The following is a 25,358-nucleotide window of genomic DNA, read 5'->3' on the forward strand; positions in this document are numbered from 1 at the left end:
GTAAGAAAATAAATGCAATAAAATCAGTATTTAGATTTTTTAAATATTCTTTGGAGATTGTTCTATGTAAAATAAATTTCAGTTAATTAAACTGGCCTGGTTCTTAAATTACATTTAAAAAGGTAACTAAAGTAACAACCCAGATGGTAATGAAAGAACTTTTCAGCACTTTTATAAAATAAAATTTAGTTAAACTTGGTTGTCCTTACAGTACACTTTGGAAAGGCTTTTCAGCAGTGAAGACTTCATAACCTTTTTATGCATTTGGAAGTGATGGTGATTTTTCTGATAAGCTTGCAATTACATCTACAGAGCAAGAGCTTCTAGAGGGAGTAATTTACTATACAAAATGAGAGAAAATAGCTCCTACTATTCCTTTCCTTGTGGCAAATCACTTTAAAGATGAAAGTGTAGTGAGGCACTCTGGAATAGATTGCAAAAGCAAATATACAAATAATAATTCTGAAGATGAAATAAAACTAAAGTTAGTGGCAGATAGATACTGATTTGTTTACAATAGAAGCCGAGAAGAAGATGACACTTACTAGAGGCAGTCCTTTAGGCATGGCATAAAGTGTGAGCACTTCACCACTTTACTTAAAAAAAGGTAATATTCCTAAGAAAAACAAGCAGTTCCTGGGTTCTTCCCTTTTTCTTCCAGTTAGTTATACTGCATTTGCCATTTACCATTTATCAGCTATGCTGATGTTACTTTTCAGCATTAACATCCAGGTTCTCCTAAAATAGTTGGTAGTGAAGCTGAAAGTAGTACATAGAACAGGTCATTTGGAGGGGACCTGCAAAGACAATTTACTCCAGCCATCTAGTTTGTCCACTTCAGGGAGCTGCAGGGAGAGGTGAGTTCCTCTCAGCATTCTCTTCTCAGGCTTTGCAACCTGAGTGTTCTCAGCCTCTCCTCCAGCCCTTTTGCCAGTTTTCTTGCCTCCTCCGGATACTTTCAAATATCTTTATATCCTTTTTGTGCTATGCAGCTCAGAACTGCACACAATATTCAAGGCAAGGCTGCTCCAACACTGACTGCAGTTGGAGAGTCTTTTGACCATGTGGCTGTGCTGTGCTAATGCACCCTAAGTGTGATTTGCTTAGGCTGAGCCTGCTGGCACAAGCAGCCCCAGGTCCCTTCCTGCTGAGCTGCTCCCCAGTCACCCATCTCCTCTCTGTGCATTTTCCTTGCTTGCTCCTTTGTCTTGCTCCAGTGTCTCTGGATTCTTCTTCAAGGCCTGCTTAGCTCTAATGTGAATAGAACCTTTATTGGTCATCTACTAGCTGCACCTGAAATACACTTGGTTACTAAAACTTACTAGGTTCCCAGGTAAGATAGGGAATGTAAGGTCTGTATGCTTGCTGTCACCTCTTTCAGCCATTTACTGACATTCCTGCTTTCCTAGTACACATCAAAGAGTAGCTTCCATTTAATTTGTGATCTCCTTTGGGAGCTTTTTTTCTTAATTAGCTGGTTGTTTGTCACTGAACAAATAATAAACCCACTAAACAAGACTGACCACAATGGTTCCTACCTAAATATAAGATTGACAGATACTACCAGGTACCATGTAAGTTCATTGGCAGAGATATTCTGTACCTGTTTAACTGGCAGTTCTACTAAAAAGTACAAAAAATGGGCTTCAAGGAGGTTACTTCAAGCTGCAAAACTTTGGGCCTCCAATTGTATGTAGCTAGATACTACTTGATGAAACCTGGCTCATTCAAGAAATGATCTCATGGAAAGACTTGGCTTGCTACAGATGAAAATAGAGGGGAAAGCCAGAATAGATGAATAGTGCTTTACTCACCTGTTTCCATCACTGGAGGAACTGTATCCTTCCTGTCTGTTTTTTAAGTCTCTTTTCCTAGATAGTAATAGTAAAACTATATTAGCCAGTGGTCTTTGGCTGACAGCTGTACAGTTCACGTTTTTCTACCTCTACAATAAGATTTTTAGAGTTGACTAAGAGTGCTTTACAGTTAACTTTGTTTGAGCTTGTTCATTCTGATAGAGCTCTGAAGCTCTAAAACAAGCCACAAAATTGCAGAAAGAACGTCTATCTTATTTGACCAAGCAAAGAGGAACACTATTACAAGTGACAGCTGTGGTCTGTCTTACTAGATGCCTATCTGCAAACCTTCTTTAGCAGCCTTAGGAGAAAGCAGAAGCAACAAAATAAGCTTCCCCCTAATAGCAAGTTCGAAGAGCAACAGTCACACGTGACTTCAAACAGTTCCAAACTACGTAGACTGCACAACCCTTTTCCCAGACCTGGAAGACTGGTTTTGCCTCTAAAATAAGCTGCTAACCTCTCCTTTTCAGAGCAGTAACTACCAACCCGAGTCTTGCACCACGTGATCTTGTAGCACCTGACCATTAGAAAGATGGCTGCTTCCTCACTGACGTAGCAATGCTACCAGATAGTTCTCGGCTTTCTTGGTATTTCTTGGTTGACCTGCTGTGCTGTACAGGAATGAAGTACTGCAATACTGCAATGTAACATACTCCTTACCAAAAAATAACAAAGCAAAACAAAAAGCTGAGAGAGATGGAAAAAAACAGAATTTAAGAGTGGTACAAGTTTCAGAATCTGTGAACTCTTCACTTCCCTTACAATTACTTTACCCGGACTGAGAAAGTAACAAGCTGAGTTGCATAACTACAGGATACAAAAGACTTTGATTTGGTTCCTGTATGCAAACAGAAAATCCTAAAAAGTAGGGCTTTTTATTCACTTCCTCTATCTATAGTAATCCAATTTACAGCGATACAGAGAACATAGAATCACAGAATTGCTCAGGTTGGAAAAGACCTTAAAGATTATCGAGTCCAACCACAACCTAACTATACTACCTAACTCTAACAACCCTCCACTAAATCCCTGAGCACCACATCCAAACGGTTTTTAAACGCATCCAGGGATGGTGACTCAACCACCTCCCTGGGAGCCTATTCCAGTGCTTAACAACCCTTTCTGTAAAGAAGTGTTTCCTGATATCCATACACCTAAATTTACCCTGGTGCATTGAGGATGTTTCCCCTTGTCCTGTCACCAGTGAGAAGAGACCAACCCCATTCTCACTGTAAGAACCTCTCAGGTACCGGAAGAGAGCAATAGGGATAAATAAATAAGGGATAAATAAGATTTTTGAACATAGAGCTCTGAATCTGTTCCTTGTGCCAGAATGGAAAGTTTTTGCTGTGAGTATGACATGAGTTTCCTTTCACATCTTTCACGGATTTACGGTCTGTGGATTATCCCCAACCAGTGGCCCACCAGTAAGGACACCTGGAACTTACATAAGAAAAAGTGTATATTTTTGCCGAGGTCTAGTAAAACATTTAGAAAAATATGTTTATGCTGTGGTTTAACCCAGCAGACAGGGAAGTACCATACAGCCTTCTGCTAATTCCACCCCATTAAGATGAATATTTAAACATTAAAAACTCATAAATTCAAAGTTAAAAAATTGATACTTGTTCCTAGCTTATGACTGAAAGTTAACTGCATAGCACATTGCTACAAATACCTGACCTTGATTCCAGATGCAAATCTCTACACAACACTGTGAAGCTGCCCCATCCAAAGTATCTTCAGGGCACTAAGGGTAGGCACTTATGGATACTTCTTGGATATGTCTCCAGTTGTGTAATTGTAACAGTAGATCAGACAAACGAGATTCTTGGAGAAAAAAAAAAAATACAGATAATCTGTTAGCTTCACCACGTCATTTTTTTCCTCCTGTCTCCAGGACATTATCAAATTTTTGAAGCAGACATCAGGTTTGTTGTTTTCTTTCAGCCTTCATAACAACTCGCTTGGAAGGATACTTTTTGGAGAAAAAGCCATCATCCCAGATTGATGCCAATTTAAATTTAAATCCAATTTATAAATCTGACACAAGGGAAAAAAGAGCATTTGGAAGGCAATGATTAATTTCAATGAAATGTATCAAAAAGTCTGATTGCTGTAGATGAGAATGTGGTTGTGCACTTTCACATAGCAGAATGATGAGGTTGGAAGGTAATTCTGTAGTTCACCTGGTCAAGCAGAGACACTCAGAGCAGGGTGCCCAGGACCACATCCAGGTGGCTTTTGAAGACATTTATTCTGGATTTGGCTGGGGTCAGAGCGATTTTCTTCATAGTGTCTGGAGCTCTATTGATGCTCTGTTTCAGCTCTGGGAGATGGCATACCAGTGTTTTAGCTGTTGCTCGGCAGTGCTGCACAGATCCAAGGACATTTCAGTTTTACAGCATCTCTTACTGTCCTGCCAGCAAGGGGCTGGAGATCACAAGGAACTCAGAAGGGACAGAACCAGGGCAGCTGATCTAAACCAGCCAAAGGGACGTCCCATAACATATGAAAAAGCTATAAAACTGAGGGGAGTTGGCCGGGGGGGTTAGCTGCTGCTTGGGAACTGGTTGGACATTGGTCAGTGGATTGTGAGCAACTGTGGTGCGCATCACTTGTTTTGTAAATATATATATTATTTACTTATTTACTTACTTATAAAATTACCATTAGAATTATTTCTCTTTTCCATTTCTGTCTTAATAAATAGTTTTTATTACAACCTACAAGTTCTACCCTTTTCTCTCTGACATCCCACTGGGAGTGGGCAAGAGAGCAAACAGCTGTTTAGCTGCCTGCTGGGTTAACCCACAATAATCTCCAATAAGGAGATCCCACAGCTTCTGGACAACATATGCCAGTGCTCTGCCACCTACACAGCATAGCACAGAAGTGTTGGGTGGTGCTCATATTTGTGCCCATTGCCTCTTGTGCTGGCACTGAACAGCAATGAGGACAGACTTCCTGAAGCTTCAGTTTGTGCTATGAAAGAGTCTACTAGAATGAAAATACCTGCTTATCTTCAAGTGTGTGTCAGAGTAATTTGGTGTGTTGTGAATATTGGGGAAAACAGTGCAATGCTTCTCTATAAAACTAGTGTTCAAAGCACATAAATCCTCGCAACTTGACGATGTAGTCCCACTGCAGATCATAATCTGTCACTTCTCTAATCTCCAGTTCGAGCTCTTGGCAAGATGTTTCCTTTTGCATTTCTCAGTAAAACAGAATTCTTATAATGCTGCCACATCTGCAAGGAATGGAAATAGGTTCATGGCATGTTTTTACTATATATGGTGTGTTAGAGTTAGTTCTGTGTTTGCTTACATATATTCTTTTCAAGGCCATCTACATTTAGGTCATCAATGTCACTCTGCTGTGTGCATTTACAAAGACTAAAATCACATTTGAGTCTTACAAATACAGGCTACATAAATGGAGTGCCTCTGACAGGAAGCATGTACACAAAGTTCTGAGTGTTCACAGGGTGTCTGAATTTCATTCAGTGAAGTGAATCTGGTTGGTTTTCCTCAACTTGTAGAAAAGCAGAGTAATGCTTCAGAACTGTATGCAATGTAATAGCTAAACAAATAGGTGTTTACATGAGTGGCACAGTGAGTTTTCCCCACACAGACATTCCCACCAGCAAATACTGTAACTCATTCTCTCCTCTCTCTTTTGAAGGAATGTCTCTTGGCTGCTGCACCTTTATGAAAACTGTGGCATGGAAGATGAGTTCAGATCACAAATAGCTTCTGTTTATACATACACTAAAAAGATAATTTTGGCTATGAAAGCCTCTGCTGTTATGCTACCTTCACATATGCTTATACAGCAGCAAGACCACAGAAGTGCCCAAGGCTTCACCCGATCTTCCAAAACAGAAAAAAAAAAGAACTAACCTCTGATTAAAGTATTTTCTGAACTGATAAAAACTAAGCTTGTGATTAAGTAAAAGATATTTTCTGTGGGCTTCCCACTATGTCCAAGGATGACAGAGATTTGGTTATGGATGTGTCTCTTGCTAGCAACCACCTCTTACCTGGCGGCAGAAGAGCTGGCAGCAGTACGGCTGTCACACTTCTTGCTTCATGCAAACAGAGGTCAGCCGTAACTCTGATAACGTGGAGCAGGGGCCAGAATTGTGGGAAGTGCACTGCAGTACAAGATGAGCTCAGAACTGGAACTGGGCATCCGTGCTCGCTGTCAAGAGTTGACTTCCCATCCTTCTTATTCTCAGTTAAGTATCAGTGTTTCTGCAGAAATTATACAATGTCCTGTAACTGATCCAGTTCTGAACAGAGGCTTCCTCCCGTTATTTCTGTATTGCTGTAAACACAAATGTATACAGTAGAGGACAGGGCTGCACACCCAGAAAATCACGGGACGTGTAATGCTTACGACGGCAGCACATACCTCAGGAATAAAATACACTCAAACTACCGATGGAGTGGCATAGCATTCTCAGCAAACACAGCCTAAACGATAGCGGGAAAGTCTCCCTCTGCAGCCCTGCCAGCACGCCGGCCGTCCACCCGCGAGCAGCGCGGAGGGGCAGCCCCGTGCCCCCACCCGCACAGGTGCGGCCGCGCTCGGAGCAGCTCCGCCCAGCGCGCAGCCGCGCACAGAACAAAGCGGGCGTGAGAGCCACGCGGTCGAGGAGTATTGTTGGGTTGTTTTGTGCTTCCAGCGTGGCGCAAGCCTTCGGACGAAACACTTTGTTTTGCGCTTATCGTTCCCCGCGGGATTCCACCGGGACAGCAGCACCCCCCGCTACCCCCCCCACCAGCCCCGGCGGCGGACCCTGAGCTCCGCTCGGCCCTCCCACCAGGGCCCGCCCCGCCCGGCAGGAAGGCGCCCCCGCCTCTCCCAGCGGCGACCGAGGGGCGGCCCTGCTCCGCCCGGGCCTCACTCGCTTTCCCGGCGCGGCCGGGACGGTCGGACGGACGGACGGACCGACCGACCGCGGGGAGGCGGCGGCCATGGGGCTGCCCGCGTTGCTCTGCGCCCTAGCCGTCCTCAGCTGCCCGATCTCGCCGCCCGCCGCCGCCGCCCGAACCGGTGAGTCGCGGGGTCGCGGCGCTGCCTGCTGCCAGGGGGCGGGCGGGGGCTCGGCTCGGTTCGGCTCGGCTCGGCTCTGCCGCCGGGCTGGGCGGGCGGGGAGAGAGCCTGCTCGCTTCGGCGCCCCGAAGCGCTGCTGTGGGTGAACTCGTGCGGTGTTGTGGCCAAAACGTGTGAGCCTGGGCGCCGGGCAGATAGCTGCGGATGGTCAGATAACTGTTGATTGGGTTGTTTGTTTTTTTTTTAGTAAGTGCCGTAGCTCTGGAATACAGGTGCCGGAGAGCTCCGGCCGTGCCGCAGGTGATGTGATTGAAGACAAAGAATGGTTTCGGCCATCCCTTGGCTGAGGGGCGGCCGAGCGGTAGCAGGTGATGGAGGAAGGAAGGGGCGAGGCGGCGGGATGCGGCGCTGGGTGCCCCGGCAGCGCATTGACAGCCCCGGGAGCCCCCTGGGGGGCTCTGCAGGTAGCGCCGGGCCGAGGAGATGTGCCAGCACCAGCCAGCTCAGAGCGTGCTCCCCAATTAGTTGGCTTTCTTCTTTGTTTAACTAGCAGTAGCACTGTTGACAGCGTGCGCTCTGCCAGGTGAGACCTCGGACCGGTCTGGCTCAGAACCCGACTTGACAGTGCAGTGTGCGGGGAAGGAGTACAGAAGACGTGCGTGCAGCCTCGTGGGTTCTAGCCGAGGTGCAGTGTTCAGAACTAAGTTAAGTTAGAAAGATAGCCGTGATTCTTTTTCTGTAGGGTGCTGCTTCATGCTTCTTTCAGCACAGCGCTCCTGCCAAGGGAGCTGGTCAGAAGAACGGAGGGTCTGCAGCTAGGGGTAGGCCTTCTGAAACAGGGGCTGAAAGAGAACTGAGCTGGTGCTTGTGCTGGGAGGGAAGGACCAGAGGGAGAAACCTAGTGCTGCTATACAATTTATCCTCACAAGGACATGAGGGAATAAAGAGGCCACAACTGTGTTTATACTGGCAGGGAACGGAAGTGTCCTGGTTGAAAGAAAAGGGGGGAATTTATGCGTGGGAGGTAATCACAAACTACAGAAGTTAATGTTGGAAGAAGACTGTTCTGCTGAATGCTCTTAATCCAGTTTACAGAAACATCCAAGCTTGTTTTCCTGCCTTCTGCAGTGTAGTCTTCATTAAAGAACATCCTAAAGCGCATCATTCATTCGCTGCTTCCTTAGGAAACAATGAAGAACATAGTTACTGTATGATATCACTCCGGCTAAGGAAAGAAGAACTCACATTAATGCTTCTACTGTGCATCCAATAAAGCCCAGCATCTGAGCGTGTCTTTTCTCTCCTTTCACCCACTCCCACAGCAGTGTCATTTCCCCACTCTCCCATCCAGCAGCCCTGTTTTCACCGCAATGTACTTAGTTCCCATTTCATTTGCATTGCTCTGTCCCTAGGCTCGCTCTGCCTTTGCAGCTGCAGCTTCACCCCTGCTGTCTCCTGGTTCCCTCAGAATCCACAGTTCCCACCTCATTGGCCTCAGCTGGTCCTGCAAACAGAAGAAAAAAGGCAGCTTTGCAGTGGGTGCTGGGCACTTGTTTGTGAGCTCTTCAGGTGTTGCGTCTGAAGGGCCAAGCAGCATGCTGGCTGAGGTCTGAACTGGCCCACGCTTTCCTGTGTGGGGATAGGTGGGTGAAAAGAGAGATGTTACCATGGCTTGGAGCCGGCACCTGTAGTAAAAGCTGTGGAGAAAGGAAAGCAAAAAGGAACAGTCTGCAAGAAAATGGTTAACACACCTTACTACAGTAAGGTGTGTTGAAACTGCTACTGCGTCATTTATGTCATACAGTAATGAATACTGTGTAAATGGAGGGATATGACAAAGAATATCTTGATAAATATGTTATTTATTGTTACAAAAGCTAGTCAATGTCATCTCTCCTACACGATTATCTTCCTTATGAACATGTCTCACTTGAACATCTCACTCCGTCTTTACCTAATTTATGTACCACTTAATAATGTGGATTCTAGATCCGGGTTATACAAAGGGGAGGTATAAGAAACAGTTTTTGTTGTAAGTCAGTGGTGCGGCACCACAATGAGTAATGTCCAGAAATCAGTATTAATGGTTGTCCAGTGGCACATTTTTAACTGGCTTAACCAATGTTTAGTTTTCACTTCATAAAGACAACCACTGGGAGATGAACATAAATATTGCTTGTTTATAAGTGCGTATATAGAAATACTTCAGATCTTCTCCTGGTGCCTGGGTGATGTGGAGTGATCTTAGAGATTGGTTGAAGCTGTTGTATTTTTTGCACTCTACTTTTCTTCGCACGGTACAGTACTCAGTAGCTTCTTACATATGAAAACAGACATGAAATGAAATTACAAAATAGCGCTATGTAAAGCAAAGTATCATCTTTCAGGGTAAGCAGAATATGTGAATGATAACCAGGAATCCAATAATAGTATTCAATGGAAGACTATAGTTTGTTATAGTCAAATGGTCCCCCAACTTACTGAGCTTTCTATGTCATTTCCCTGTGCCCTTTTGGAGAATTAGTGTAAGGACCACAGGCAGTAAAAGAAAAATTCGAGCTATTGAGTATTTTTACCTTTCAAAGTTCTTATTAGAAGCAAACTGTGTACATAGCGCAATGTCTTGATGGCACACCAGGAGGATAAAACTGAAAAGATTTATCCCATCATTCTTATTAAAACAGGGCTCTTTCGTATATCAAAGTACAGGCAGCTATTAAGTTAGTTAGAATGCCATTAATTATCAAAATAATAATCCTGGAGTTCTGACCTCTTTCCAGGGGATTGGGTGACAACCTAGAAAAAGCAGGATGACTGTTTAAATGCTTGTGATCATTATGCTATCAAACCTTTATTTCTGTTCTAACAAATTATTTCTATGGCTAAAAATGACTTAAGCTGTAGCCAAATGTATTTTAGAGACATATAATATGACATCTTATACAGCTCAGACTGAATAACAAGAAGATTCTGGCATAGCTGTAGCTGTCTAATGGTAGTTTTAAAATCTTTTTTGTAGAGCTACTGCATTTGTTTTGCTATGCTGTCATGGCTTATAGGTAAAGCTTGTTTCCCATTACAGATCATCATATGTTTACTGTCAAGGTCCATTAAAATCTTTTAAAATAATACCTTGTCATTTCTTCCTCTTCCCGATCTGATCATTGGCTTTTTCAAGTAAACACTGACACACAAGGAATCCAGAACCCCCGGGCAGTAACATTCTTCCTTTCTGTTTTATCATGCATGAAAAGAACTGTTGGTTTTTCTAATGATGTAAGCAGTGAGTTGTTCAAACAAATATCTTTGCAAAGGAAAAGAACTGATATGTGGCTATCAGTATCTTAAAATTAAATTGAACTTCATTAAGAAGTTTAAATTCCTCCTCTCGAGAGAGGGGCGGAGTAACAGCCAGGTTAAGGTCTCATCCCATTTTCCCATGGTGCTGAGTTTCCAGTGTCATCTAAGTTTAAGATAAGGACATGATGTTGTCACAGTACACAATATGAAGGTTTTGGTAACAGCATCAAGGTTGGGTTAAGCTTAAAATCAAGTCACTACTTGGATGAAGAATATGTAGTTTTTGCCAAGTATTATTTCAGATAATAGAATTCAATTTACTTACGGAATGTTCTTGTCCTGAATTATTCTAATGGGTTTCTACTTCTAGAAAAATTTGATAATGGAGTAATGCAAACTCAAAATACTTCAGTCTGTAATTCATCTTGTAAATAAGTTAGCTCCAAGAATTCATCACATAACTAAAATTATTAGCAATGTTTATGTAACTATAAGGAATAGCCAAACAGTGGCTGGTAAATAGAAACTCTCCCAGTAGTCATTTTTCTCACAGCTTATTCATACTGTTATAATGAGTCATTGTAAAGAAGTAAGTCGGGTTACTGGCAAGAATTTTGGCTGTAAGTGACTTAACTGCCAGTCACTATGGATTAATGGGTCCACACAGTTCACTTGTCCTCAAAAAGTGAGACACAGCGGCATTGCTTCACTGCAGCACTATTAGCTACGGTGAGGCAGCAGAGATGGAGCGCTTTGCAGTTCAGGGATGCAGGGAAACGAGAGGTACTTGTCAGCAGCACCTCAGCTCCCATGTCCTGTAGACCTCAGTAGCACAGTCCTCATCTCCAAACACAGCTCTGTTCTCACCAAGGCCATTTATATCCGTGCTCTCCTCCAAAGCATGCTTACATGATGTGAAACCACGTCACATCTTCTTTGTGCTTTGGCAATGGAGGAGCCAAGAAGGAGCTCTGGGGACTGAAATGTCATTATCGTCCTTTCCTGAAGTTTTTGGTTTTAGAAACAACAATGAAAGAAACAAATATTTGAAGTCATAAAACAGGTGTGTACTGGAGAGATCAGAGATACAATTAAAGCTTTTTCATCACTCCTACTGATGTCTCAAAGCTTTACTATGGAGACTTGTCTCTCGGCAGGAGAAATCAGGGTGTTTTTATTTTTCAGTTGCATACAGTTCTGATTTTTCCAAGAGAGGTGAACACCAACAGTGTCAGTTGTGACAGGTTTCTCATGCTGCAATCACTAAGCAGTGGAAATTGCATGATTATTCAGTTAGCTGCAGGCTCAAGTTAGAGATGTTAAAAATATCTTACACTGCAGCTGAACTACTTAACTAAGAGCTGACTATTCAAGCCATCTAATGACTTGGACTAAAGGTCTAAAATCACAGAAGATGGGATCTATAGTTCTGCCTTTTGATAATGTTTTCTCTTGGAATGAACTCTAGATCCTGCTGTAGTAGATCCTTGCATAGTACTCTTCTGTGCAAACACTGTATACTATATCTCTTGTACTTCTTTGCCTTTTGTGTTCTGGTAAATAGTTCCCATTTCAGTTTACACAACAATTTCTTAGATTTGAATTTTTCCCAGCAACTTCTTCTTTTTTTTTTTTTTCTCTGAACTTTAGAGGATGCAGTCAAGTAACATCATACACAAAAACAATTATCTCGAACACATCCCTTCTTTTATGCTCTCCCCCCCAGGATGCTGCTGTGATACAGCATGATACATCCTGCATAGCAGCTTTAAAAACTAAAAATCCCCAAATCCCTCTACCACTGCTATGATTTCATCCCATGTTTTACTAGCATTCGAGCTGCAGAAGGTTTCTCTCACATAGTCTGCTCACAAAGGTTAGTAGTTGGCTCCTTACAGCTGCTCTCGTTGCCATCTGCCTCGTTAAGATGCTTTTGTTCTCATCTGTGTTTAAAAATAAATGATTTGAATTACTGTAGAACAAGTAACTGCATCTAAAGAACAGCATCTTTAGATGGGTGAGTTGTGCCTAAGTAATTTCAGCTCACTGATTCAAGCTTACACAATTTTTATTTTAGTAGTCTAGAATGCAAGAGATCATTTGCCTAGCTAAGCAGTTGAATGGTTACTTAAGCAGTAGTAGCTGTCACTTCTGTCTGCTTACAGAACATCTCAAGTAACCTACACATAACTACAGTAAACTGAAAATGATGGTCTTCCAGAACAGTTCTCCAAAAAATTATCTGAAATAGTATCTACAGTAACTCTCCTGACGCTTGTTTTGTTTGTTTTTACGTATATATGCTTTTGCCACACGTTCAGCTCCCTGTAATTCTCACTTTCTTAACTTGCTATGGCTACATTCCAAAGGCAGACACCCTGTTCTGACTCATCTTCAGTAGCAGTCACTGAACCGTGGCGCAGAGGGCCTGGCTGTGGAGACAGCCCTTGTGACAGGTTTTGAAAGTGCTGTGAGGGCATGCTGGATGCATGCCATCCTCAGTACACTGCAGATTATGATAAGTAGAGCTGGTGGAGCGTTTCAGTCAATGCAAGCTGCGGCTACCTGTTCAGCATAGGCAGAAGGCTGATTCATGCCAGCATTGACAGCTGCGTGAAGACTTCTGCCATCTATCTTGAGCTTCATCAGGCCATTAGGATGTCTGCAGAGACTACAGAAATATCTCAGTAACTTGATGTTTTAGTTACATTTTAGCTTTTTGTTATTTTATGACATATAATCCTAGCAGGAATTCTGCGTATGAATTCTGTGTTTATCCCAGTACCTCGTTTCTTAGAAAATGTATGAAAGGTCAAACAAAGAAAATCAGTGGGTGGCAACTTTATAGTTCTCACGTTAAAGTAGCCCACATAGATGAGATCGATTTCCTAAGCACAAAGAGAATTCAGTTGCTGTCAAAAAGACTTTAGAAGCTGAGAGTTAAGTGTTTGTGGAGGGCGTTTTACCCAAACAGAGCCTGAACAAAAAAAGATGGACCAATATCTGTGAGCAGAGCATGCTTTGAATAAGAAATTAACTGCATTATTTTGTGTTACTAATATGATTTTAGATTTCCTCATTGAAATGTATTTTCACTTCACTGCATGTACATATTTGCTTTCTAATCTCAGTGCTTTCTTATGTTTCAGACCACACATACAATAACAGCAGTATAAGGGGCAGAACTTTCCTGATACCTGACCGTGGTGAACCTATACCTGTGGAAGATATTGAAAACAGTGCTGAAAATGATTCGGCGGTTGGATTAGGATTTGCCAATCAGACTAGATCACCTCCTCGTGAACAACAAACAGTGTCAGTGGAAACAGCAAGATATCTCACTAGTCCATGGCTGACCCGTTTTGTTCCTTCGGTTTACACATTAGTGGTTGTGCTCAGCCTCCCTCTGAACATTACAGCCATATTTGTGTTTCTGAAAAAGATGAAAATTGAAAAGCCAGCTGTAGTTTACATGCTGAATTTGGCTCTTGCAGATGTACTGTTTGTAAGCGTGCTCCCTTTCAAGATTGCTTACCATTTCTCTGGAAACAACTGGGTGTTCGGACCTCGGATGTGCCGCTTCGTCACTGCTGCTTTCTACTGTAACATGTACTGCTCAATAATGCTCATGACAAGCATAAGCTTTGATCGCTTCTTAGCAGTGGTGTACCCCATGCAGGCTCTTGGCTGGCGCACGTTAACACGTGCCTCAGTGATTTGTTTCATCATATGGTCTGTAGCAATAACTGGGGTTGTACCTTTTCTCATCAGAGAGCAAACTATGGAAATACCCAAGTTAAATATCACAACCTGCCATGACGTGTTAAGGGAATCTGAGCTTCACGGCTATTACGTGCACTTTTTCTCCATCTTCTCATCTGTTTTCTTTGTAGTGCCATTTATAATATCTACCATCTGTTATGTGTGTATCATTCGATGTCTGAGTTCTTCTGGTATTGTTGCAAGACAAAATAAGAAGACACGTGCCTTGCTGCTGTGTGTGGCTGTTTTTTCAGTTTTTGTCATTTGTTTTGGACCAACCAATGTCCTGCTATTAATTCATTATATCCATTTTTCATACAACAACAGTTTAGAGTATCTCTACTTTGCCTATTTACTCTGTGTATGCGTCAGCAGTGTTAGCTGTTGCATTGATCCCTTTATTTACTACTATGCTTCCTCTCAGTACCAGAGACAACTGTTCAGTCTCTTGAGTTGTAAAGAGACTTTAGATCCTAACAGCAGTAACAGCAGTGGCCAATCAGTGTCTACCACTAGCAAAAGGGGCACCTGCTCTACAAATGCGAATAACAGTGTCTACAGCAAATTACTAGTAACACAGTGAGGTCATGTGTCTGACACGTGCTTAATCTGTATACAATTTCAGTCAAATAAGGAGATACTATATCCAAGAAATGCAGAAGCTTATACCAAGTTGTGCAACGTACAGTTTCATTATAGTAATGTACAATCCAAATTAGTACAAGCGTATGTACATGTACGTGTTTTGTATTTGTAAATAGATCGGTGTTGAGGAGAAAAGTAATTTCTTAATACTATCTGTTGACTGTTTTTTAGATGAAGTCCTTTTTACATACAAATATTTAAATTGTTAGTGCAATTTATTATGGGGATATCATGAAATCCTGTTGTGGGATTTTCAACTGTATCATACAGGTTAAATTTCTTACTTACGGAGTCCATCTAACCATTATTCTATGAAGAAAGTGAAAATATCTTTCCAGGTAGATTTTTTCCTTTATTTCTGGAATAGTCCATATCCCATATTTTTATGGCATTATCTTGCATCATGGGCCCTGACACTGTATATTTTACATTTTTATTTATGTTTATATGGTGTTAGGAATTTGAACAAATAAGAAATAGCAATTGGTTGTTGCATTTTGTCAAAGAAAATTGCCTTCAGTGGCTCAGAGTAGCTTTTCTTTCAGTATTCTTACCATTAGTTTATGCTAAGTGTCTTATGACAGTCGGAGAACCAAGTTCCACAATAAATCAGTGTTGAACAGCACCTCAGAAAATACACTGAAAAAGCATAATGAATCACCTTGTTATGCAGCTTGCAAATATATGCTTTCTTGCACATTATAAGTCATCATTTAATGATAAGGACTTGGAAGTATCCTTTATCTCTGCCAAGTCCGGATGTTTTTTAATTTTTGGTTGTGCATACATCAACTAAAATTGCTGCCATATGCAAGTAAATAGCTAACTTTACCCTCTGTGGCATTCTTTTACTACAAAAGACAATAAAGCTAAATAAGAGGAAACAAGTGTGTAGATAATAGGACTTTACACAAAACTGGGACCCAAATTAAGTAGGAATTTGGATAATGTAGGTTTTGCCACAGGAACCGTCAAAGAACAACAACAGTGGCTAAATGTTGCCTTCCGTCCATCGGACGGGATAACCTTAATCTTCCTGCAGACTGTGAAAGAGAAGTTTCTTTGTAATGATCTTCTCTTTTTTTTTTTTTTTTTTTTTTTAATCCACTTCTTATCAGGCTTAAACACAATTAAATGCTGAATTGTCAGTCACTAGATTTTTGTTCTCAAACAGAGGTCACTTACTGAAAAGGTAAACAAAATAAAAATATATGTATGTATTGTTTGTAAGGGTAAAATCCACAGATGTTTATATGAAACAATAAGATACATTCACATTTTGTTTAATATTATGTTAGCAGTTGCTGGTTGATAGGTTGGTTTGTTCTGTTTTTTCAGTAAAAAGTTTATCTTAAAGCTATGGGAAATAGCTTCCTGCTTGCTGAGAAGTTACCTCTGTGCTTCCTGTAGGTATAAGCTGGGGTACTGCTTTTTTTAGATTTATCAGTAATTGGAAGTTATTTCAATGTAGTGGTATTTTGTTTACTCTTACATAGCCAGAAGAGACTATCTGGTCAGTTTTGCAAGAACAGTATTACAAGATAGGAGGGAAGGTACTTAATGTTTTAACTTTCTGTATTATAAACTTAAGTAAAATACATAAATGTTAACTCATTGTGTTCATTTCTTGTTACATATTCCTATCTTAACCAAATAAATTAGTCTCTGCATCTTTGAGATATAATTCTACTGCCTGTTTTTGTTATGCTAAACTTGTAAGCCTCTGAAAATTTGGTGGGCTCCATGTTATGTAAAAAAGATTGCTGTACATTGGTCCAGCCACAGATGCTCGAGAGTCACAAAACCACATATTTTACCCGGGACATTTTAAGAATGGAAAAAAGCATAACCAGCATTGACTCATAAGTGCATGCATAGATACATAGATGTAAATATACCTATGTATACCACAGGGGAGTTTGGTTTGTTTTTTTTTTTAAATTTCCTCAGTGCCATAATGTATTTGTGCAATAGATACATAGTATGCACTGAAACCCATGGCCTCTCATGGGCCTGGAAATTGCAGTTGCTCATACAAAGCCCCTTAAATATTTTGTTTCCAATTCAAAACTCAATCCTGAGGTGGCTGTAGACTGACCTTACGGACCACCAGTGTCCACATTTTAATATGAAAGTTTCATAGCAAGAAAACCTGAAAAGAAGTAAGTACATCAGCTGGTGAAATATTTATCCCAAACTATTAAGTTAAAACTCTTTAATTGCGTTTTTAAGGATGACATTTTGCAACGTTATATAACTTTGACTGCAAAACATGCAAATTCATATTGCAGCAAACAAATGAAGTTATTCCACTATCTGTACAGATGGGATTTTTTCACCTATCATAACCTTTGTATGCTTGAGAAAGTTTGCAAACAAGCAACTTCTTCCTATGCTGTAGGATGAAAAAAAAAAAATAAGCAAATGCTTATCCTCGTGAATAAGAACATCAACAAAGATTCCAAGTAACAACTAAAAAGAATTTAATCTATGTGTTTGTAAACTGTTATTCCATCTCTGCCATACACGGTACCAAGGTTGGTTTTGCTGGTAATTCTTGCTTGTGTGCAAATGCCAAAAATAACAACAACAAAACACCAACAAACCCACAATCCAAAAACACTGCTAACATGAAATCCTTTAATAAAAAGGCTTTACAAACCAAGTGTATCTCTTGACCTCTTCATAACTAGACTAAATGGTTGCCTTTGAAAAGTACTTTTATATTGTCTAAGCATATTTGAAAACACAACCCTTCCATGTGCAAAAGTATCCCACTCACACTGATCCTCTGCAAGTGCTTCAGCAAGCCTGCAAATACATCTCTCTGCTGCATGTTTAGAGGTAGCCTGTAATTCCTGCACAGAATAATACCTGTGCTAACATTAAGCAAATGCCTTTTTTTTTTTTTTTTTCATAGTAAATAAAGTCTTTCTTCTTTTAACCTCATAGAGCTAATGTCATATTTCTTCTGGTTGTGTTTTGCTGAAGTTTCAGCTTCATGTGATTGCAAAAATAAACAGGAGAGCTACTGCAGGGCCCACCTACTGCAAGAACTAGAAAATTAACGTGACTAGGCAAGTCTCATACCCAGAAAATGACAGCTGAAGCCTTACTGAGCTTATCATTCCTGTGCAACCAACTTTGTAGTTAAAAACTGCTGCATTTCTCAGTGTCTACTTTTGCTGCTGCATTTTGTGGCAAGATAATTCATTTAAAGGAAGGACCTGTTCGTGCAGCAGTGGTTTATTTCGAGCCAATCTCAGAAATCTGAACATTTAAAATGAGCTTATAACTGCAAAGTGGAACACTGAAGCAATGTGGTCGCCGTTTGAGGAAGTTGTTACTGCATTTAGAATGTCATGATTAAGCTAGCAGGAAAAGCTAACCACCTTTTCATGCCTAATGCACCCTTGCATTGTTAGCTGGCAATGAAAATAACTGTTTCAGAGAAGAGTGAGAATTTGAGTACAATTAAATGAAACCTAGCCATGTTCACATGCTGTTTTTTCTTGAGCCCTCTTCACGTTCTTCATTTTCTTCATGAGGTGAGGATTAATGTGCATCATTTTCTGTGTGCAGGAAGCAAAAAAACTTGTGCCAAATGATATTTGGAAGTGAGGAGGTGTCAGACAAAAAATGCCTCTCAAAGCTTGCTAATGTTACCAACCTGACAGATCTGTGTTATAGAAATATTGCCTGGAGATGTGCGGGGGTGAAATTTGTAATCAGCATGGTTTTTGTTGGCAAAACATCTCATACAGATGCTGTCAGTAAAACTGATTTCACAGGGGTAAGACTGGCTTGATGTAGCAAGGCAACCGTTTTGAAGGGTCTGGTGCATTCACACATTACCTGCATCGATTAATTCCAAGCACACAGTTGCCACTACAGCCTGCTCCCTGCAGCTAGGCTGCAGACAAATACGAGTTGCTGTCCGTTACCTCTGTTTACCAAATTTAGTTTAATCCATCCAGAAACATGAGCATGACTGTAGAACATTTTCATGACACTTGGACACAGGCTGTTGCCACTGGATCTCTCCCATGTTGCGATGGGATGCAGAGACAGACAGAAAGATTTAGAGACAGCAGGTCGCCAACTACAGCTCTGCAATGGAGATCTCTTACAGCTGGGGGAAGAGCAAGCAGGGTCAGGTGAGATATTCAAGTAAGTTGCTTGCTAATGCTTTTTTTTTTTCAAATCACTGCCATTTTTTATTTGATCACAGTTTGATCCTGTAAAGTGAAGTGAAAATGGAAGTCTTTATGGGACCTCTCATGCACTTAGTGCTTTTGCATGATATTTTGCATTTAGCAAGTGCTAGACTTCGTTTAGAGATAGCTAATGCAGCTGGAGAAGTGAACAAAAATAACATGCTATAACCCAAGTCACCACGAGGGAGCATTACAATGATTAGGTACAGCTGTTGGAATTTGGCTTGTTGGGGAGATCATTAGTAACCAGATCTGAAAAAACATGCTGAACTGTGAAAAAATCAGTTCTCGGTAGATCTGGAAATGTGACAAATATTGGAAAATTCTTGGAAAAAATGGGTACATTTATTTGAAATAGATTCTGTAAAAGTTTCATCATGATTCTGAGGAATCATTTTTCTTCCCTTTGTACGTATATCCTTGTAATAATCATGGTCCCTCTTGCACTGAAGCAGCACAACTAATTTCCTCTCCTGAAAAGCAAGCCCTACCATTTTGTGTGTGACACAGATCTGCAATGCACTACAGATACCAGCATTCGTCTACTGAAGTCAGAGATGATAAACTCAACATACAGACGTAAAGTCAACAGTGACAATCTGGCCGGGTGTGCTCCCTCACCAAAATAAAAGGCTATAATAATTACACTATTTAAATTAATCTCCATCCCACTGTAAGTCTAAAATCACTGTCCTTGCCATTCTCTGATCATACTAGGGTTTTCTGTTTCTTGTTTGGTTGGCTTGTTTGTGCTGTATCAAGCTGCACTATAGGCAGCAGCTCTTGGGAACTCTACATACATTTCTTCATCCTCCCGAATGGGCCTACAGGGACTGCACACAGATAATCCCAGCTTGTCCTCCAGAAGAGCTTGCAGCAACCCTTAGTTTCTCCCTTCGATTCAGCTGATGATGGCAGACAGTACACTGCTTCTTCCCTCATGAGCCTGAAAACAGAGAAGGGAAATAACTGAATGGACTTTGAGAGCAAAATTGTCTGAAACCATTAGCACCATTAGAGTATTGTAGAACAAATCACCATCAGCAACACACGAACCAGACTTGGATCCTAACATCAAACCTTTCAGAAGACATCTAAGTTAATTCCCTAAGCTTATGCCTTGGCAGGTGTGGGGCCTCCCTTGGGCCCTTCAGGACAGGGATGGGGTGCTACATCAGCTGGGGAGCTGACACTGCTGTGCACATACACAGATTTGCTTCCCTTCAGGCAGCATGGATCTTGGAAACAGACACCAGATCTGGAGGGCATGTGTTTCATCATGGCCACCTCTGCTGTAAAGTCACACTTACTGATACCACCCTAAGCACTGATTATTTCTAGTCGAAGACATTGCCCCCACAGTCTTTCTCACCATTTACAAGCAAGGTACCCTGAGGATTTGCTTCTCAAAATGGGTTTTATCATCTGCTTTACTTGGTACAAACTAACTCCCAGATTTAAATACTTCTTTCCTGATATGGTCACTCCTACAACTTTCTCTTTTACAGTTAAAAATAATTACTGCTTATTACAGGGTTTTTTTTGTTGTTGCTCATCCATATTGTCTGAATAAAAAAGCAAATCTGAATAAAAGAAGATCTATTCTTTTTTGCAGCAACCTTGTGTTTTTGTAATATGGTACTATTCACGTCTGACAGGTTTTTTCCAGGAACAATAAAGCACAATAAATTTGTCAAGCTGAAACACATAACTGCACCACATGCATGTCAATAAAACTTCCCAGCTGTATATAATGAATTGTACTGCAAACGCAGCTCTGGAGAAGAATAAACACGGAGAGAGAGAACACCATTACTCAAGCTTGCATTTTGTTTAATCAATAGGTAATAAATCTCCCTCCTTCAGAGTAATATTTTGACTGTGTTTCCAAGAAAAAAAATATATTGCATGCTTGTACTATAGGTCATACCATTAATAAGCCACTGTATTTGTGCCAATTGTGTAATTTCTTTCTTTCCTTTTCTTTTTTTTTTCTTTCTTTTGCCTCCACTTTTGCTGACTTTAAGAGGTATATGCAATTTTAGAGAGCAAAGAACATAATGAATCCAGTTAACTGTCACTGCTTTTCCTGCAAAACTAAATACTGTGGAAAGGCAGAATATGACAAAAACAATTATATATATATATCTAGGTGTGACCAAGAAACTGGTGTCCTACCAGTAAAAATACTTGTTTATAGAATCTCTGAAATTCAGCTTAGGTCTTCTAATTTGCTTTAGCACTTCCAGTTTCTCAAATTATCTTTAGAACATTCTTTTGAAAGGAGGGACCTACTATGTTTTACTTAGTGCATAGCACATATCTGTAAATCTGCTGTGAACTGTATGCACATTTTCTATTAAATTATTGAGTTCAAACATTTCTAAACCTTTTGTATCTCTTTACCAGAGATACGGAATTTTGTTATGTAGCATTCTTTCAAAACTACACTTAAAATGCTAGACAATTCATAAGACAGGCTTGTCTAAAGATGTATTATCTTTCCTTAGCCTTGTTGACACATTTTGGTGAGGAAAAAAAAAAAAAACTGTGTTGGGTACTTCATACCATCCTGGTACGAACCTTCCAGGTTCACATTTTCTAATGCTAGTTTCTAACATACAGTCAGTAGTGCAGCATGCTCTGCTCGCTCCTGGCATCCTTTGTTAACACAGTGGAAGTATTTCAAAACCTGAAAATCAGTCATCAAGAACTACTATTTTGATCCAAATATTTTATCTTTGCTCAGTCACAGTACTTCCTGTTTGTTTCATAATGAAACAAGATGTTTTCTTCTTTCCTCACCTCCTCCTTCTGGACTGGCATCAAGCATCAGCTGAAATGAGATGGAGCAACATGCAGCATTGAGGAGAAACCACATCTCTTCTGGGCACAGCTGTTGAAAATGGGGGCAAAATGAAGTCCGTAAAAGCAATGCCCATGGATGAATGAGTTTTATGTCTCTCTTAAGAATATAGAGCTAACTCCACAAAGGTATTAACTTTGTCTTCTTTGAGATTTGTGAGTGCTTAGGTGCCAAGGAAGAGAGACACAAACTGCCAGTAGTGGCCGGACACTGATAAGGAGATCTTACTGAAATTTTATGTTTTTCCCTAATTTTTATTATTTTTATTAAAGACAGACCAATGAGGAGCTTGCTTAGCCTCTGCAATGAGTTGTAACTACAAGACTTACATTAAGATTTATCCAGTTCTCTTGTGATGGAACAGGACTTGGCTTGCAATGATAAAGCAAATGAGGTTTACTGCCTGAAATTGTGTGGTTTTGCCCATGTCACTTGTCTTAGATAGACTAATGTAGGACCTTCCTCTGATGAATAACCTCCCTCGGTCATAGTGCCACAGAAAAGAGCCTGGCTACCTTCAATTTCACTTCAGCATCTTATGTTTCAGTGTGAGCAATGTGCAAATGGTCTACATTTACATGTCTGCTAAAAGGAACAGCCTGCTTGAGATCTTCTGATGGGGGAGGAAGGAAATCAGTGAGGGATGTGGGACTGTGTGCCAGAGGAGGTACCACTGTATTTGTGAGGGGCAAGCACTGCCTCTCTACCAGCCTGGGACCTGTGGGCTGAGCAATGGGATCAGGCCAGCTCTGGGGCTACAGAGCATGGAGCAATCTTAGCAAACACTGCTGTGTCCATGCTGCAGCTGAGCTAGAGCATGTGGGGTGGGTGTTCAGCCTGCCTGCATGAGTATGTGTGGCTCTACGTGTCAGTATACATATAAGTGTCTGTATGTACAGCCTCTTATCAGACAGTTTTATTTTAAACCATTGCTGTATTAAAACAGCAGTGTTCTCAAGAAGGCATTTCCTGTATTTCTTTTTCAAATACATAACCCAGATGTTTTACAAGCCATAGACATAGTTGATCACTTTTCATAATGACACTGATAAAGATATCCAGCCCCAGAGACTAAACCCAGGGCTTCTCCAGCAAACCACAAGTTACATTCTGCAGCAGTGAGACTGCATGCAAAAAGTGAAGACATTTTTAAGGGTGAACTTCTTATATCGTTCACCAGAAACAGATGTCAGATGGGGAAATATCCCAAGCTAACTTTAATAATTGAATAGCTGCGTTTTGTGAAGGGTCCTATTAGCTCATTCATCTCACCATTCATCTCAGGTTTTGCAACAAAAGTAGGGACGAGCAGCAAAAGTTTGGTTGGAGGTTTTTTACCCTTGCTCATTGTAATAGAAAAGAAACTACTATAATGGTGATGTATGTTTTAAGCACAGCATAGCAAGGAAGGCATGGTTTGCACTGTGACCAAGACAGGTCATTGTCACCATCTTCTACCCAACATTTTGCTGTTTCTTCTGAGACACTTCTGAGTATATAATGTACATGAAAGGTACAAGTGACACTTGTCATTGGTTTGGTGTGGCAAGTCATTGCAATAAAAATGTAAACTGCACAAAGGCTGAGGATATTAGCCAGACAGCAGCAGGGCTCTGTTTTTCTGCCTGTTCAGTGCTCAGCCCTGAAAAGCATTCTAGGCCTTGTTGCTGAGGTTTCTGTTAGAGTCAGCAGCTGTAAGTGTTACATATACCTTAGTTTTGGTATCATGGGCATGTGAGCAGGGTGTAGCAGACTGCTCTGTAAGAAGTATAACTGTTTCTTTAATTGTAGGCAAGCTGTCACACCCTGCAATTTCAGAAACTTGGTACAACCCATATCTGCTTTGCCAAGTGTGTCAGAATGCTCACTCTACAATAGTTATTTTGTAAAATTCACTGCTGGGTAGAAAACATGACTGTGTAGACCCCAAAACACTTTTTTTTTTTTTTTTTTTTTGCAGATTACTTCCCTTCACGTGGTATTCTTACTGCATTTCTCATCAAAATACTCTACAAATAAGCAGGTGTGGGAAAAGCTGATAGCAAAGAAACATTCTCAACCAGTTAATGAAATAAATTTATCTTTCAATCTAGGTAGAGGATATGGTAATACTGAGCCATGAGATTGCCACCTTAATAACTCTCACTATTGTATTCGAAGGACTTTTCATCCCTTCTTAGGCAGGATTGCAGAGCCTTTTACCTAATGAAGTTCTACTCCTAGCCATCTGTAGTTCTTGCTGGTTTCTGCCCTGTAGACAGCCGCTGGGAGGCCTCTCTCTTTGCACATATCTTCCAGTCCCTTCATTGCCAGGGTGAAAGGAAGAAGAACATACGCATTTCTGCAGATGGGCAAGATTTCTTTATTTAGCCCATTTCCACCAAAGGTTTCAGAAGGTTTTAGCCTAAGCTAAAAAGCACTGCCCTTGGTGTTTCTGTGTGAAAGAAGAGCCCCCTTACCCCGTCAGTGCACACTGGTGGCTGTCAATCCTTCTCCTTTCTTCCACTGTGCTTTCATTGAGACACACAGGAATGCCATTTTTTAGGAAGATCCCCTAACAAGTCCTACTCGTAGTCCTGTCCTTATTTAATCAGGTCACCATATATCCATAAACAATCTGTTCTAATAGTGCTGTTACCCAGAACATCCACAACATAAGTATCTTAGTCAGAGTATTGTGTAACGGTAGCTGTCAGAGTGAGTCAGAAATGCTATGACATGTACAGTATCACAATAAAGTTAATGGCCATAAAACCTTCCCTTCTAATAAATGGTTAGTCATCCCAGCTCTATCCACATAGATTTCTGGGTCTGCAGCTCAGCTGATGTGGAAATGTCAAGACAATAAAAGAATGAAGAGCTAGAATCTATGCTTTGAGCAGGGTCAGAAGTTACTCCCTCCAGCTATAGCCAAGGAATAGGTTCAGCTGTCGCATTTCTGTGACACATGGTCTAGATGGCAACAAGAAGCAATGAAGAACTTAATCAGGAGCAAGACAGAGGATAGAAATTGTACCCAGGCATCTCATGGCAAGATGTCCCTCCCACTAATTATGGAGTACAGAGGAATGGCAATGCTCAAGTAGTAGTCAGTAAAGACTGGATAGAAGAAAGGCTCTTCAGGAAAACATATGTCTATCACTTGCCTGAAAATAGCAGTCACCATGTCATTCCTTACTGATCTCATCTAATCTGTTTTCAGAAACCTTCAGTGATGGAGAACCCTGCCTCCACATTTGATGCCAGCCTCTTTATCTCTCCTCTTCTTCCTCTCCTCTCTCCTTCCCTTCTCCTCCCCTTCCCTTTTCTTTCCCTTTCCTATTCTGTGTATTTAATGACCTCTATCAGTCTAATCACTTCTAAATTAAACTATCCAAAATCTTTCAAATTCTCCTTAACAGGTTGTCTTGACATCTCATTCTCCTTCTCTGGCCTTTGTACTTTCTTCTCTATATTTTCTGAAGTGCATACACCACACACCAGGTTACACTTTGTAAACACTGAATACATTGACTAGGCTTATTATCCATTCTGTGCTCTTTTGCTATATCCAATATGATGTTTGCCTTTTTTTTTAAATAGATACACTGGAAGACAGACTTTTTGAACTGGGTGGAAGACTGTTCAGAGTTCTGTGTGCATAAATTG

The 25,358-nt window shown here is 40.9% G+C and overlaps 1 protein-coding gene across 1 annotated transcript; it reads left to right on the forward strand.

Annotated features, from left to right (window-relative positions):
* Nucleotides 1-6,715: 6,715 nt before the first annotated feature.
* Nucleotides 6,716-17,495, forward strand: F2R (coagulation factor II thrombin receptor). The gene is made up of 2 exons (XM_031610143.2): nucleotides 6,716-6,920; nucleotides 13,370-17,495. The coding sequence occupies exons 1-2, from the start codon at nucleotides 6,842-6,844 to the stop codon at nucleotides 14,563-14,565; spliced, it is 1,275 nt and encodes a 424-aa protein (XP_031466003.2). The 5' UTR covers nucleotides 6,716-6,841; the 3' UTR covers nucleotides 14,566-17,495.
* The last annotated feature ends 7,863 nt before the right edge of the window (nucleotides 17,496-25,358 follow it).

This window comes from Phasianus colchicus, chromosome Z (genome assembly GCF_987193195.1).
Source record: "Phasianus colchicus chromosome Z, bPhaCol1.hap1.1, whole genome shotgun sequence".
NCBI lineage: Eukaryota > Metazoa > Chordata > Aves > Galliformes > Phasianidae > Phasianus > Phasianus colchicus.

Bases quoted from the DNA above. Each gene is read 5' to 3' on its own strand.
- F2R (XM_031610143.2), top strand. From the start codon at position 6,842: ATGGGGCTGCCCGCGTTGCTCTGCGCCCTAGCCGTCCTCAGCTGCCCG. The intron at 6,921-13,369 runs GTGAGTCGCGGG...CTTATGTTTCAG, and splicing joins CGCCGCCGCCGCCCGAACCG to ACCACACATACAATAACAGC.